The 14,327-nt window shown below is 47.7% G+C and overlaps 1 protein-coding gene across 1 annotated transcript in view; it reads right to left on the bottom strand.

Moving 5' to 3' along the window:
- Nucleotides 1-7,153: 7,153 nt before the first annotated feature.
- Nucleotides 7,154-14,327, bottom strand: part of Ngf (nerve growth factor) — a 50,949-nt gene continuing 43,775 nt past the window's right edge. Inside the window, exons 2-3 of the mRNA XM_051199206.1 lie at nt 13,700-13,823; nt 7,154-8,053 (exon numbers count right to left, since the gene is read on the bottom strand). Coding sequence (XP_051055163.1) covers nt 7,316-8,041 — 726 coding nt within the window. The 5' untranslated portion in view covers nt 8,042-8,053; nt 13,700-13,823 and the 3' untranslated portion in view covers nt 7,154-7,315. The remainder of the gene's footprint in view (nt 8,054-13,699; nt 13,824-14,327) is intronic.

Genomic DNA, 14,327 nt, shown 5'->3' with positions numbered 1-14,327 from the left:
AATGGCATTCTTCAAATATGACTGACTGTAAATAAACTGTATATTGCCCTTTGAGGGAAGAGCCTGAAGTGGAAACACCACATATGGCCATCAGGAGGCCTGGTGTGGGGCTTCTGAATGTTCCAAGTGACTCTAGATATGGCCTGGCCATGGGATTCTTCAGCTTCAAAGGAAGGGATTTTTCAGAGCACTGGAAACTACTTGTTTCACAGATTGAAATGTGGCATTTTTCATTTTTACCACTATTACTGATGTCTGTAGAAAAAAGTTATGTAAACTGCCCCAGGCTCAGGGCAAACAATCCCTCTGGGAAGCTATAGGATGGTCCAGCAGTCATCTAAAACAGTGATAGTTCATCTCCCATCATCTTGAAGATAACCTGAAAAGAGGGACTTTTTCAGAATTGTGTGAAGATGGAGAGCCTGGACCATGTTTCCATGGTGACATTCTGTTTGTGACCAAGTCTTTTGTTGCCCCCAAGTAGGACCTTGCTCGGTACTATGCAGAAGGTTCTTTCTCCTCACCCACACTGCTCCCTACACCCTGCTTCTGCCCGCTTCCCTTTGCTATGAGTTCCTGCTTTGGGGGAACTCGGTTGTCACCCTCACCTCCACAATCTTCCTTTCTGACTGCTGCCTTTCCAGGAAGGACAACAGAGCTGCCCTTGGAGGACATGGGCTAGTAAATTTAAGATGCGAGTCCCAGGACTGCTACCTAAGTCCAGCTTAGACTCTAAGAACTACGGAGAATGAACCTGACCCAAGTTCCTAGGTGAGACCTGAGGACCAGCCCACTGGGAGATCAGCTGGGGTCTCAGGCCTGGCTGATCAAAGTCTGGGCTCTAGAACAACAGCCCTGGCATCATCTGGTGTGTTTAGGATGCAGGAGCTCTACTCCCAGTCTCCACTTAACACATTAGACCTCTCAGTGCTTTTGGTGAGCATAAAATCTTGTGAAGTACACCTCAGAGAACCCGAGGTAAGGTCAAGGACCTAGTCAGGGTTGGTTGGGGGATTGGACCTCAGTAGGGTTGGGAATGAGAGCAGGTCAGAAGGAAACAGGGAGAGAAACAGGAGGGTGCAGGGGTGATGACTGCAGACACCAGGAATGCTTGAAGCTGTCTCCATGAGCTGTGGGTATACAGTTATGTAGTATGCAGGTATATCTAGACTCTCAAAGGGGTTTAATTCTCCAGTCAGCTGGGACTGAAAAAGACAGGGGCCCATCTTACTCCTCCATCTGTTCCAGTCCTGCCATGACATCTCATACCTCCAAGGAATGTACTCATGCTTTGTTGAACCAAATAGGCCCCCCCAGGAGCCCCACTAGTCATATATCCTGAGTTATTGTCATAGACAGTCACCTTTGATTCTGCACCTCCCTCGGGAATCTCCTAGTGAAATATCAGTGCTTGGGTGTTTCCTCCAGCACAAGTCAAAGCAAAACAAAATACCCTGCTGGGTCACAGCAGGTCCAGCACCACATCCCCTGAGGGTTCAGGTGGTTTCCCAAAAGAACTCATCATGAGAGTTGACCTGCTCATCTGTGATTTCTGCAAAAAGGCCAATGAACCCACTGGCTCCTACGATGGCTGTCTGAAAAGTTGCTGCCCAGGGGCCAATCCAGAGGTGCACTTTGTACTTGGAGAGACAGAATGGCCAGCCACCTCGAAGCTTCAGGAGCGGGCCCTGTGCACAGCAGCCTCCAACCGGCAAGAGTTAATGCTAAGGTGCAGCTGCAGGAATGCGAAGCTGGAGAGCTAGCTCGGGGAATTGCTATTGCAATCAGAGGACAGCCCAAGTCAGAGTTCCAAAGCCCTTTGAAGGGGTGCCAGCTAGGACACATGTTTCCAATTATCATATGCAATCTTGAGGCAGTGTGCAAGCTGCACTTTCATTATGTCAAAGTGAAAGGAATGGCGAGGGTGAGATAAAGCGGGGAGAGGCCGCCAGGCCGGAGACTGCTTCACATGGCACCAAATGTTAGCCCGGGCGCAGAGTGAGCCTTCCGCACTGTCTGTCCGGGAGCCAGAGGCGTGTGGCTCCTACTCTGAGAGTTTTTCTTTTCTTTTTTTCATTCTGAGGATGGAGGAGACCCAGCTGACATAGTCACAGGAGACCCTGTCACTAGGAAACTTGACCATCTCTTTGGTATTGGGTCTCACCACAGGTAAGATTCTGTGGAAACTTCACAGGGACATCCACTGCGTCCAGCCACAGGGTTTCAGGTCATTTCTTAAATTTCTCTGAGCTTTTTATTTCCACGAGGAGTTGGTTCCTTTGCCAATGTAACTCAGAAGAAGGCATGAACAAGGATAGCTCCTTCTCTCCTATCTATGGTTGGCCATTCCTAGGCTGGGTTTTGTCTTTTTTTTTTTTTTTTTTTTTTTTTTTTTTTTCATTCTGAACCAAGTCCTAGCCCAGGAGATCATTGCCCTTAACTTTGTTTTTCAAACACAGACCAAGACATTTTCCTCAAAGAAGTCTCCCAGGCTTATCCCTTCCACACCATTTCCCCTTAGGACCAAGCTCATCATTTGGAATGGCTATTTGGCTCATCTGTGTGTTACTCTTTTAAGTAAGTAAGAGGCATGGGAAGGTAGAACGTATACTTTCTGACTTCTTCTTAGCTCTCAAGAGTTATTTACACATGCATATTCACATAATTACACATACAGTTTTATGTATGAATATGCCTTTACATATTATATTTACATATGTCCATTATTCCCTTGTTATATGCAAAACTCCTGCTGGACTAAGAGCTTTATAAGATAGCAACAGAGTTCCCATTACCACCCTTGTTTTGCATGTAACAGAAGTGACATTTAGAGTGATAAGGAGCTTGCCAGCACCATTCAGCCAAGCTAGTGGTGAGGCCAGGCTTGGGCTCTGACAGTGTGATCACAATCTTCATAACATGTTCCTCCAAAAGCTACTCAGATGTCTCCCATGCTGTGTACCCAGGAAATGTCACCTGGACTAGTATTCCTTTTATCGCTAACATAGTGGGCATGCAAGGAGAGGAGACATGGTAGGGCCGGTGGCTGTGAACTAAGCTACTCCTTACCTGCCCTGAGATTATGCTTAAGCAGACACTTGGCTGCTGCATGCAAGATTGGGTCCTGGTGTGGAAGAGGCACCGCTGGCATGCACCCCTCACCAGGAAGCAGGCCTAGGTTAGAGGAATCTCCCCAGGTCTCTGCTGTGGTTAATTCTGGCCAACTTTGGCCCCTGGGCTCCCCGAGCCTCCTCTGCAAGCCCAGAAGAACTCTGGGGAGGTCAGAGATTTTTAGTCACCAATCCAAGTAAAACGCAGCAAAACACACTCCACATGCTTGACACGTGGAAACTCTCAGAGCCAGCGGTTGATAAATGTGCCAACCTTGAAGAGTAAACATCCCAGAGAAGACAGAGCTGCATGCAAGCCTTCCTGGCTTCGTCAGGTGGTTATGTTAGCTTCAGAGCCTGGAGGCTAGCTCAGAGCTAATCTGTACAAGGTGTTGAGTCCTGTGCCTGGTACACAGTGAGTAAACTCTCAGTAGGTGCTAATAGGCAGATCAGTACCACTCAATATCACTAGTGGAAGGAACCAATCACATAGTTATAACAACATTGGCAGCTGATGAGCTTACTTGCCTCATGGAAAACCACCCCACCACATTCTAAGGACCTTCTAGTGTACAACTGACTCTAGTTCTCAAAACTAGAATTTGTTACGCATTTCTTAAATGCTAGCTACATACATACATACAAATATATGTTCACACTGCCCTCCACACGAGTTCCATGGTATGTGTGCTAAAATAAACCACACACACACACACACACACACACACACACACACACAGAGAGAGAGAGAGAGACACAGAGAGAGAGAGAGAGAGAGAGAGAGAGAGAGAGAGAGTACATTTAACAAAAGAACCACACACAGAGTACATTTAACAAAAGAACCTTGCTTAAGGTAGTCCAGTCCAAATTCTCTATGTGATGTCAAAGCTTGGCTCTTTATCACTACTCTGGAGCTTCTGGAGCCTACATATGATCCCATGAACCCAGATTCAGGCAGGATCTGCTGAGGGCACTGCCTTTCTGCTTCTCCCGTTCTGAACCCAGCTGTTCACATCTGTATTCCATGATTCCCACTGAGAAGAAGACTTCTCTATCCAGTCTGTACACCCTCCCATAAACAAACATCCAGTGAACCCTAGCATGGCTGTTCCTCTCTTAAGGCAGCACAGGGTTGCTCATAGCTGTGGCTTCTGACCCTTGCCCAGGACTTAACCGGTTTCATGGCTTTACTTCATGCTCACAGTCCTGTGATTATTTTTCTTTCACAGATGCCCAGCATAAGGGGATCTGCACTTTGCCAGCATTTACAGATAGGATGGAGGGAGCCAGCCCCAGGACTCAGCTCTGCTGTCAGCATCCCTGAAATTGTCCCATTATAGGGGCCTGCTTTCTCTCCACTTGGGGCAGCTGATGGCTTTAACTCTGTGTGGCCCAGGGCCTCCCACTGTTATGTTTCTGCTTTTGGTAGGAGGACTATAAGGTCAAAGCCCAGGGCAGGCCTCTGTGTTCCAGATAACCTGTGCTTCCCCCTTGGTTCTGCTTTTCTTGTTTATTTCTTTCTCCCCAGAATACAGGACAGGCATCCTAGACTTGGCAGGGCCTGTTCTCTATCCTATACTCCTGGTCTGAGGCAGGTGTCCCTCACAGGGTTTAAACTTTGGGCTATACACCAGTGGTTCACAGCAATAGCCCTAGCCATTTGGTGGTCCTGAAGACCTGTGACTATCTCTGCCTTCTGATAGCAGTGCAACCACCTTTGGGTGAGGCTCATGTTCCGACTAGAGGCGGGGAAGTCCAAGGGGTAAACGGGGACTCTAACTAGAACCAGAATACCCAGTGCAGTCTGTCTGCTCCTGGAACAAAGAGAGGTAGCAAAAAAGGATCTTAGAAAGAAAGGCTGGATTGGGCCAGCAGAGGGGACAGCTGTGCTAGTTTTCTGGGGCAGGTCAGAGGATGTCTTCAGATGGAAGAAGGTGCCAAAGAGAAGAGGGAAACTGAGGTGGAAAAGTCATAGGAAGAAATGGAGAGAGGAGCATGGGATGGGCTGCTGCTTCTGCATGAACACAATGGGACATTTGGAGCTGCCTTTTCATTATGCTCAAGTCATTGGGAGCCTGGCCATGCAGTGACCTCTGGGGAAAGCCAAGACAGACTGCTATCTAGAACTCCCCCCACACAGGGAAAGAAGAGTTCAAGCTGTGGAAAGGCCCTGGCCTGGTTTGGGTTTGGACTGCTCACACTAAGTCCAGCCAAACTGATAGCTCCCTGTGCTGTGTGAAAACTTCAGCTTCCGCATTGTGTCCAGTGTTTGCCTTTGGGGGAGCAGTGGGGATGGGCTGCTCTCTGTTTCTATCAGTAACTGTAGTACATCTTTCCTGGAAATGGGATGCCATCAACAGGTCTCCATTAGCCCTGGTAGCAGGCCAGGGGAGCCTTTTTCAGATATTCCAAAGAGTCTGGCAGAACAGGGCATTGCTCTTTATGAATGGCTTTGCTCTGCCTAGAAGCTTCCAGAATGTTGCCCTCATCATCACTGTCCTCATGTCTAGGACTTAGCAGGTCTGTGTGGCCCTAAGAGAAAGCCTTATAATCTATCTGTTCATGAGAGAGACCTGGAACTTCTGAGGCCATGGAATGGGAACCCTGCATAACCCACAGACACAGGCCACTGGGAGGACCCCCTTTATCTGACAGAACATCTCATCAAGGAATGTTCTGGTTAGTGTTTCTTGAACTTAAATCTTTATTCCAACCGCAGTAGCTGTGAAGAACAGCCTATTTCATCACACTTTTAACCTAATCAAATGGTTCTCATCCCAAAGTTTGCTGAGTTTCCAACTTGCCCTAGTTGAATGAGAGTGGGGATACGGCAGGGCAGTGATGGTTGCAGAGGAAATTAACGCAACCTGTTCCTTTTTTAGCCAATGGACATTTGGGGATAAATTTTAAAAAGCAGAGTAGGCATTATCATCTTTGAAGGAGAGGTATGATCAAAAATCTCTGTGTGATGCTTTCTACTCTAGGGACAAAACTGAGGCTTGAGGGAAGCAATAACAGCAACAAAACAAGATGAAGGGGATGTTGACTACATAGAGCTTGGCCGTACCTGCTCCCTGGAGGATTCTGCTGTCTCTCTGTGTTACCTTTGTTGCTCTTGGGACATGGTCCTGAGCACATTCTGCCTTTCTGTTTCCTGTGTAGAGGAGCAGAAAGCAGCTGTGCCCACTCCCCTCTCCCCTTATCATCCTGGGGTGTTTGTGTTAGTCTTGCTGCATTTGTCTTTATCTGTTCTATCCCAACTCTCGTCTCTATAGGTCTTGTGGTCCCAGCTAGCTCTGGCCACTCATGGAAAGTATCTCAGGAAGAATAGAAAGTTTCAAAAGTTCACTTCTGACTGGTCACTGGCTTTCTAGTTGGAAGCAGATGCTGAGGTCCTAGTTCACTGACAGTTGCTGTTCGTGGGTGGCAAGAAGTTTAGAAGCCTTACTGTTTTTGTGGGGCATGCCTTTCTGCAGGAAGCCACAGGGGAATAGCAGAGAAGCAGCCATCATGCTAAGGTAATCTTAACATGAAATCAGATCTGCCATGACAGGCCCCAGGAGATGATTTTGTTACAGCTCCTTTAGACTGCCCACCTGACAATAAGCAGCCAGAAGGCCTTTCAAGGGGCCATCACTTACTCACACAGGGAGTTCCCTGTATCCTCTGAAGACCAGCCTGGGCCTCTCAGAAAATGGGAGACCACCTGTGAACATAGCAACCTGCTTTCTGGCCAGTCTCAACTACCCTTTCTGCTCAAATGAGGCAATCAAGGCTCATGGGTCTTTGCCGTGCAGTAGATAATCCCAGGATTTGGTAGACTTGGCTCTGGAATGTAGACCAGAGCCTGCAGGCCAACTTCCCTTGCTAATCATGCTGCACACTGGGTAGTGTTTGAAACCAGTTAGCCTTCCCTGGAGCACTGCTGGCTGGGCATGAGGGTTGCAAATGGGCTTTGGAGCAAGGAGAGGCTGGGGACAGTTCATTCCGCACCCTCCCAAAACTTGTGGGTGTTCTTACTGAGAAAAAGAACTCAGTGCGGGTACACAGGATGCTTTGAAAATTTAATAAATAATGACTTTTAAAATTGTATAAACGATAAATTACCATGCAGTCCTTATAATTTAAAATAATTTACAGGCTGAGGTAGGGAGGGGCCCAGGAGGATGTGGAGGGGGCAGGTGGGGAAGGGGGCTGCAGGCTGGTCAACCTCTTCTTGCAGCCTTCCTGCTGAGCACACACACACAGGCTGTGTCTATCCGGATGAACCTCCAGGCAGCCTGCTTGTCGTCTGTTGTCAGAGCCTTGACAAAGGTGTGGGTTGTGGTGCAGTACGAGTTCCAGTGCTTGGAGTCAATGCCCCGGCATCCACTCTCGACGGGATTGGGGGCTCGGCACTTGGTCTCAAAAAAGTACTGTTTGAATACACTGTTGTTAATGTTCACCTCACCCAGCACTGTCACCTCCTTGCCTTTGATGTCCGTGGCTGTGGTCTTATCCCCAACCCACACACTGACACTGTCACACACTGAGAACTCCCCCATGTGGAAGACTGGGTGGGAGGGTGAGCGCTTGCTCCTGTGAGTCCTGTTGAAGGAGATTGTACCATGGGCCTGGAAGTCCAGATCCAGAGAGTCCGAAGAGGTGGGTGGGGGCTGAGTGCTAAACAGCACACGGGGTGAACGGAGTCTCCGTTTCTTAAACAGTCTGGGGTCCACAGTGATGTTGCGGGTCTGCCCTGTCACACGGGCAGCTATTGATGCATCAGGGGTGCTGCGGGCTCTGCGGAGGGCTGTGTCAAGGGAATGCTGAAGTTTAGTCCAGTGGGCTTGGGGGACGGAGTCTCCTTCTGGGACATTGCTATCTGTGTATGGTTCTGCCTGTACGCCGATCAAAAAAGCTGTGATCAGAGTGTAGAACAACATGGACATTACGCTATGCACCTGGAATGACAAAGGCAGATAGGTTACTTGGGAGCAGCGCTAAGCACTGTCAGGATGGCGTCAGTCTCCCTGGCAGGGGCCCTTCCAAGAGGATGCTAGGAGTTTGTACTGGTAGGCTGTGGGTGAAGAGATCGTGGATGGGTACGTAAGTACAGCAATTGGGAGACTGAGAAGGGGTGCTGTCAGCAGTCACATAGGCAAGGTTGGCATTAACCAGAGCAGACTGTTTGTTGGCTCTGTTCTAAGAAGCAATCCTGAAATACTGCATAGGAACTTGGGGTCTCCCTTACAGAGTCCTTTGGGCTCTCTGACTGCCAGCTTGGAGAGTAGTGTTGCCTACATCCTGAATGTGATTCCCTTGGGAAGATTCTGGAAGCACTGCAGGGAACATGTCCTGAAGCCCCAGCACTGATTTTTTTCCCCTTCACACAGCAGGTCTGAACCGAAGACTAGACTTGTTTCCACAAAGACCCACACTTAACTGAAGATGCTGGGGGCCATTCGGGTTAGGAACTGCCATCTTCTTTTGCATATGAGGAAGCCACAGGGAATCAACTAACAGCCTTAAAGCCAGAAGGTAGACCAGAAGGAGAATCGGAAAGCTCCCCCACCAAGCCAGTCTGCACTTCTTCCATCCTCTCTCCATGTCGCTTTCAGCTTTCATCATTTAAGCAAGCCCTTTCTTTATATTGCTTGCTTGTGGGTGAGTAGAGAACAAACGCCAGGCTCTTCTGGGCTCGCCCTGGGCAGCACCAGAGTCAGCTCTGCTCTGGGGACCAGTGTCTTTCCCATATTGAGCACCAATCCACATTTACAGATGCAGATCAAAGGCCACCTCCTATGTGAAGCTCCTCCAGATCCTGGTTGGCCCAGAGGAATCTCCTACACAGTGTTTTTCAAGCCCCCAATTCAATCCTTTCTCTCATCTTCCTGCACTAATGGGTCATTTTGCCTCCTCCTCTATGCTTTCAGCCTGGTTTGTATGTTTCCTACTCCTTGAAGTTTCTCTGATAACTCTAGCATAAATGTTCTGTCCATCTGTCTGTCTCTGTCTTTCTATGTGGGTATGAGTGTGAGTCTGCATGCCATGCATGTCTATTCTTCCCTGCTAAATATATATAAAGGATAAAGGGCCTTAGTATTGGATCCGAGAAAACTGAATATTCAGCCCAAATACTTGTTAGCAGGAAAAAAATGTCGTTTAATCCACTGCACTTTGGTTTCCTTGTGGGCAGTAAACAGTGTTTTCCAGGGTGAATATTTGGATTCAGTGTGTGTTGATTCTGAGTAATGGCATCTCCCTCTTAAGACAAGAACTTTGTCTTTTTTAGGTCTACCGCTGGCTGCTTACTCTCTGAGCACCTTCCATGCCTGGGTTTTCATAGCATGTTGTTCTTCCTCTCTCAGACTTCTTTAAAGCATATATTTTTCCACTTCCAGGCTGTGCAGTCGTAGAGGGCAGAGCCATGTCTAACCCACCCCAGTGACAGGTGTCTCCATCACCATGTGAACAACTCTCTTGTCTTTCATGCCACCCTGTGTCACCTTCACCTGGTGACGTGGGTATTCATTCACATGTCTGTCTCTCTCCCTGGTGGTGCTTTAGAAGTCATGTGACTTCCATTTCAATCACTGCATGGCCATGTACAATGTCTGGAATGTTACAGCTTCTCAAGAAACATAAGGAGGATGAGGACAATATTGAATGGAGGTGTCAGAGAAACCCACTCTTTGTTCGCTTTCCACTACAGACACTGGTCTTTTCGAGGGTGCCCAAGGCTAGACATTGCCTTCCAATCAGCATCCAGCCAGGGAATTCCATACAATACTGTGCTTCTTGGTGGGATCCAAGAAGGAAACAACAACATTCTTTTCCCTTGGGTTCGTTTGAAGAATGTTTTTGTCGCTCTACTTCTCCAGCCACCCATGCAGAGGATGAGGCTCTATACCTGAGGATTTGATTCCCCTATTAGATCTCATGGCCAAAGGTCTGGCTGATAATTGTCCTGCCAACTCTTAGAGGACTGATCATTCTTTTGGCAGCTAATCCAGCCTTTTATGTTTGCTCCTTTTCTTGTCTCATTCCTTTCTTCTTGGTATATATTATCTTTCATCAGGTGAGTTAAGGCAGAAGACACAGAACTGAAATCCATACTTTATACCCAAATTGCTAACACCTGTTAGAACTGGATATGGAACTGAAGGAAAGCCTGCCTTGCTCCATGGTTCCCATGGTCTCTTCCTGTGGCCTCAGCTGGGGAAGCTCATCCTCTCCTGAGGGGATTGCTGATGCCCATAGCTACATCCCTCACCCAGCTGCTCCCCTGGAGTATTCTCTGAACCCCCAACTGCTCAACAGTGCCTTTCCATAGATATTGGCAGTCTCAGTGCAAGACATCGCTGAACAAAATCTTCATGCTCAATCCCACTATCACTCCATCTTTGTCTTCTGTATCAAAAATAGCAGCCCAATGTTGGTCCACTTGGTGGTTTCCAAAGTAGCTGCGCAGTCACTCTCTCTATTGCTCCTGTTTCTTGTTCTCCTAAATGGCAATCTTCACAGTTTGCTTTCCTAAATACTAGGACCATTATGCCTTCATTTGCCAGCTACAAACCTCTGCTCTCCCTGCACTCAGTTCCTAGCCCTTCACATTGTCTTCTGAGTGGTCTTTTGAGTTCTGGGGAGTAGAATTCCTTGATGCTGTAACTTTCTTTCCTGTCTCACTTCTGTGTCCCTGGTTCAGGGTGTGGACCTCCTACCTGATGTTCTAGACCTTCACCTCCCTTATTTCAGTGCCATGTCCCCCGACTTCTCCATTAAGCTTCTTAATGCATTGCTCTGACCTAATGACCTTGATCAAAGGAGCCAGCGGTGAGCCCTTGCTTATGGATTGGAATGGATGGCTGAGCCTGGCAACAGCTCCACTTCCTTTAGTTACCTCGCATTTCTTCATTCCAGGCACAAGAGCTCCTGGCCTAGCTCCCACCCTGTGCTAAGCCACCTTGCCCTTGCTTTGGGCTCTTCCCTCCAGGTATGCTCCTCCTGCACCCACTGGCCCCTTTATACTCTCCATATCTTCTGTGAGAACCCATCCTGTTGTCTCCCAACATCCAGCTTCAATGGCATCACTCCGGTGGCACCTGGCTGTAGGCAGAGAACCTGGTACACTGTCTATTGGCAGATGTCTTCTCTTATCCTCTCTGATGGAGGGGAGGCTCCTCATAGACAGAAAACTATCTGCCCACTGCTCTTGCCTTGCCATCTCTACCTCCAGAAACCACCGTGTGTAGAGAGATGCCTCTTTCCTTTTGACTTCCTTGACTCCTCCACCCGAGTGTTGACATTTAAGGTGCCTATAAACCCTGACTTTGATATTTTAAGGACTTATCAAGTTTTCTATTCTGTTTTGCATATGCTCATTCTACACAACAGACTCCGTGATGTTTGAAAGGTCTAATGATATCTGTACATTTGCTGTTGGGTCACCACATGGTACCCACAGTCCTTCAATGGCAATAGAGATTTGCATTATGGACAGATAGTTCATTAAGAGTTGAAAATGTCTCAAACAGACCTCTTCAGTTTTTGATTAAAATGCAATTTTGGGGAAACCATATTGATTTACTTTAGAAATTATTAGAAAAGTATTATAGTAATCAGTAAATACAGAAGAAGGGAGGAAAAAAAATCCACACTGCTTCCCATTCCAGTGACACAATGCATGGGGTAAGAAAGGGTGTTCTCTCCTGGGATGAAGTGAGCCGGGGAGTTGATTTATTTATATTCAGCTTTTAAAGAAGATGACAGCCCTCCAAGTAGCTTCATGGCACATGTCTGAGTGGGACAGTGAGCTTGAGAGAGCAGCTAGGGTTCACGTGAAGGAACATGTCCCGGTTCAGGTGTAAACATTCTTCGTTTTGTCATGCTCCTATCCATAATGGAGGTAAGTGTCTAGGAAAGAGGAGACTTCCATAAGGCGGCTTTGATGAACCCTCCATCTGGACCCTCTCTCTGGCTAGCAGAATGTTCTATGGATTAACAGCATTCACCCTCATAGTAGGAGACATTCCTATCTAGGAGAATAATCTTTACACAGGTCTGGCCCTACCTGACTAGGTGATGAAGCTGCCAGACAGAGCTGAACAGTTGATCCTAACTAGTCCTTGTCTCCAGTTGCTAGAGGCCTGCCAGCCAGCCAGGCCTGCAGAGGCGTGTTATAGAAGGGAGGAAGATAAATCTGTGTTAGAGAGAGGTGTCAAGAGCTAATCACAGTTCCTGGGCTAGAAATAAGGTCTATGAACCTGGGTCACGAGTTGTTGGCCAGAGAGGAAATACTTGTGACCAGCCTCCCCCATCTTGCTGGCTACAATCTGACAGAGGGCTAGGGGGTCACTTCTTGTTTTATACTTGGCCTCTACTCTAAATGTAAATTGGCTGCTGTCTTCCACTTTAAGACTTAGGAGCTCTCAGCTGTTGGAGCCCGTGTGGAGTATAAGAGGAATAACTCCCTAGGGAGGGACCCCTGAGGTGTCCTTGGATGAACACAGATGAGCAGTGTCAGAACAGAGTTCAGCACCTCTGCTGGCATGCCCACGCAGCACTCGTGATGAGGAGGCACAGCTGGGAGATGACTGTCAAACTTCCAGGCATCAGATGCACCTGGAGGTCTGTTAAACTAGACAGTGTTTTCTAGGTGTAGAATTTTTGATTCTCTAGGCTTAGAGATGGAAGAAACATGTCAGACGAGTGACAGATGACACTGATGCTGCTAATCTGGAAGACATATTTTGAGTTACTAGACTAGCCTTAGGGAGGCTTAATGATTTGGGGTAATGTAGCCAGGCATCCTGAGATGCACATACTCTCTCCAACATCCAAAGGAAATTCTCAGATTCTGCCTCCATGGTACCACAAATCTGTACACAAAGGAACACACTGATGTTTGGCTGTGTTTATGTCTGAGGATCATGCAGACATCTATGATCCTGACCCAAGCATGTCTTTATCGAAAAGCACATAATATGGCCATGATGGTGACATTTGCCCAGAGAGTTCTAGAAGGTTCTAGACCCTGTGGTTAGCTGGCATTCTTCAGGACAGGTGTATGAGCTAAGGGCATAGGGAGAGAATGTGCTGGTCTCAGGGTCACAGCTTATGTCTCATCAGTCATTGCAACTACCCGGGAGTGGGGCTATGCTCACCCCATTTCATGAATCACTTGATTCTGAGAACCTGGTAAAGTAGAATGTAGAGCCAGGCCTGCCAGTGTCCAGATACGAAATTCTTTCCTACTCTTCTAATCAGACACAAAGAGTGACCATAGACTTTTTGTCTTACAAGGTCACCTGCTTGGACTGCTCCAGGGAGTGTGTGGAGGGTCTGTCTGCTGTTGTCTCTCTACTCAAGCACTTGTATTATGTGACTCGAAATGTGTTCCTAGGAGCCACAGAACAAAAGGAGTTCTTTGAAAAGCTCCATTGTGGCAGCGTCACTAAGAGCCTTGGCCTTTGACTTACTGCCCCATCAGGTCTGATTCCCTTTCCACAATCTATGGAGCCTTCCTAGCCATGTTTCCCTGGGAGCTCCCAAGCCTAGCAGCTGCAGAGCTAGAAGTCACAGGAGGTGGCTATCCCACAGGCACTTACCTCAGAGTGGCCAGGATAGAAAGCTGTGTCCTTGGCAAAGCCTTTAGTGGGCCCAGACACTGAGGTGAGCTTGGGTCCAGCATGCCATCCAGCCCCCTGGACTGCACAACCACAGGCCAGAACTCTGTGGGGAAGAGCTGATATTAGACAAGTTACCAGATTTCCTAGCACACAGGTAAAAACCTGAGCCCCAGACAGAGGGGAAAGAATATCCCAATAAGGCAAGCCCTATATCCATAATTCCACCATTTTAGCAACATTGGAGCTCAAGAAGGAGCAAGAGTCTAGTTGTCAAGATATCCAGAGCCCTGGGCTTACACAGCCTTAGTCTTGTATGGCCCAGGGAATGCACGGCCCTGCAGTGATACTTGCTTTTACTAGTTTCTACCTGGACACAGTACGCAGTAGGACTGAACCTACTGTAGTGGCTTCCAGATCCATACTGGAGTTCTGCTCCAGTGATACCTAAACTAAAATGAAAATTATTTTGCACACTGCTCAAGCACAAATGTAGTAAACCCAGCTCCATCTAGCCTTTGTTATGCAATATTACAAATGCAAAGTCCCGACAGTTCAAACAAGCCAATTCTATGATGGAAATACAAGATAAGTAGAGGAAATGGGACAA

Source organism: Phodopus roborovskii, unplaced genomic scaffold (genome assembly GCF_943737965.1).
Source record: "Phodopus roborovskii unplaced genomic scaffold, PHOROB, whole genome shotgun sequence".
Taxonomy (NCBI): Eukaryota; Metazoa; Chordata; class Mammalia; order Rodentia; family Cricetidae; genus Phodopus; species Phodopus roborovskii.
Note: the sequence above shows the minus strand (reverse complement) of the source record. Positions and strands in the feature narration are given on the sequence as shown.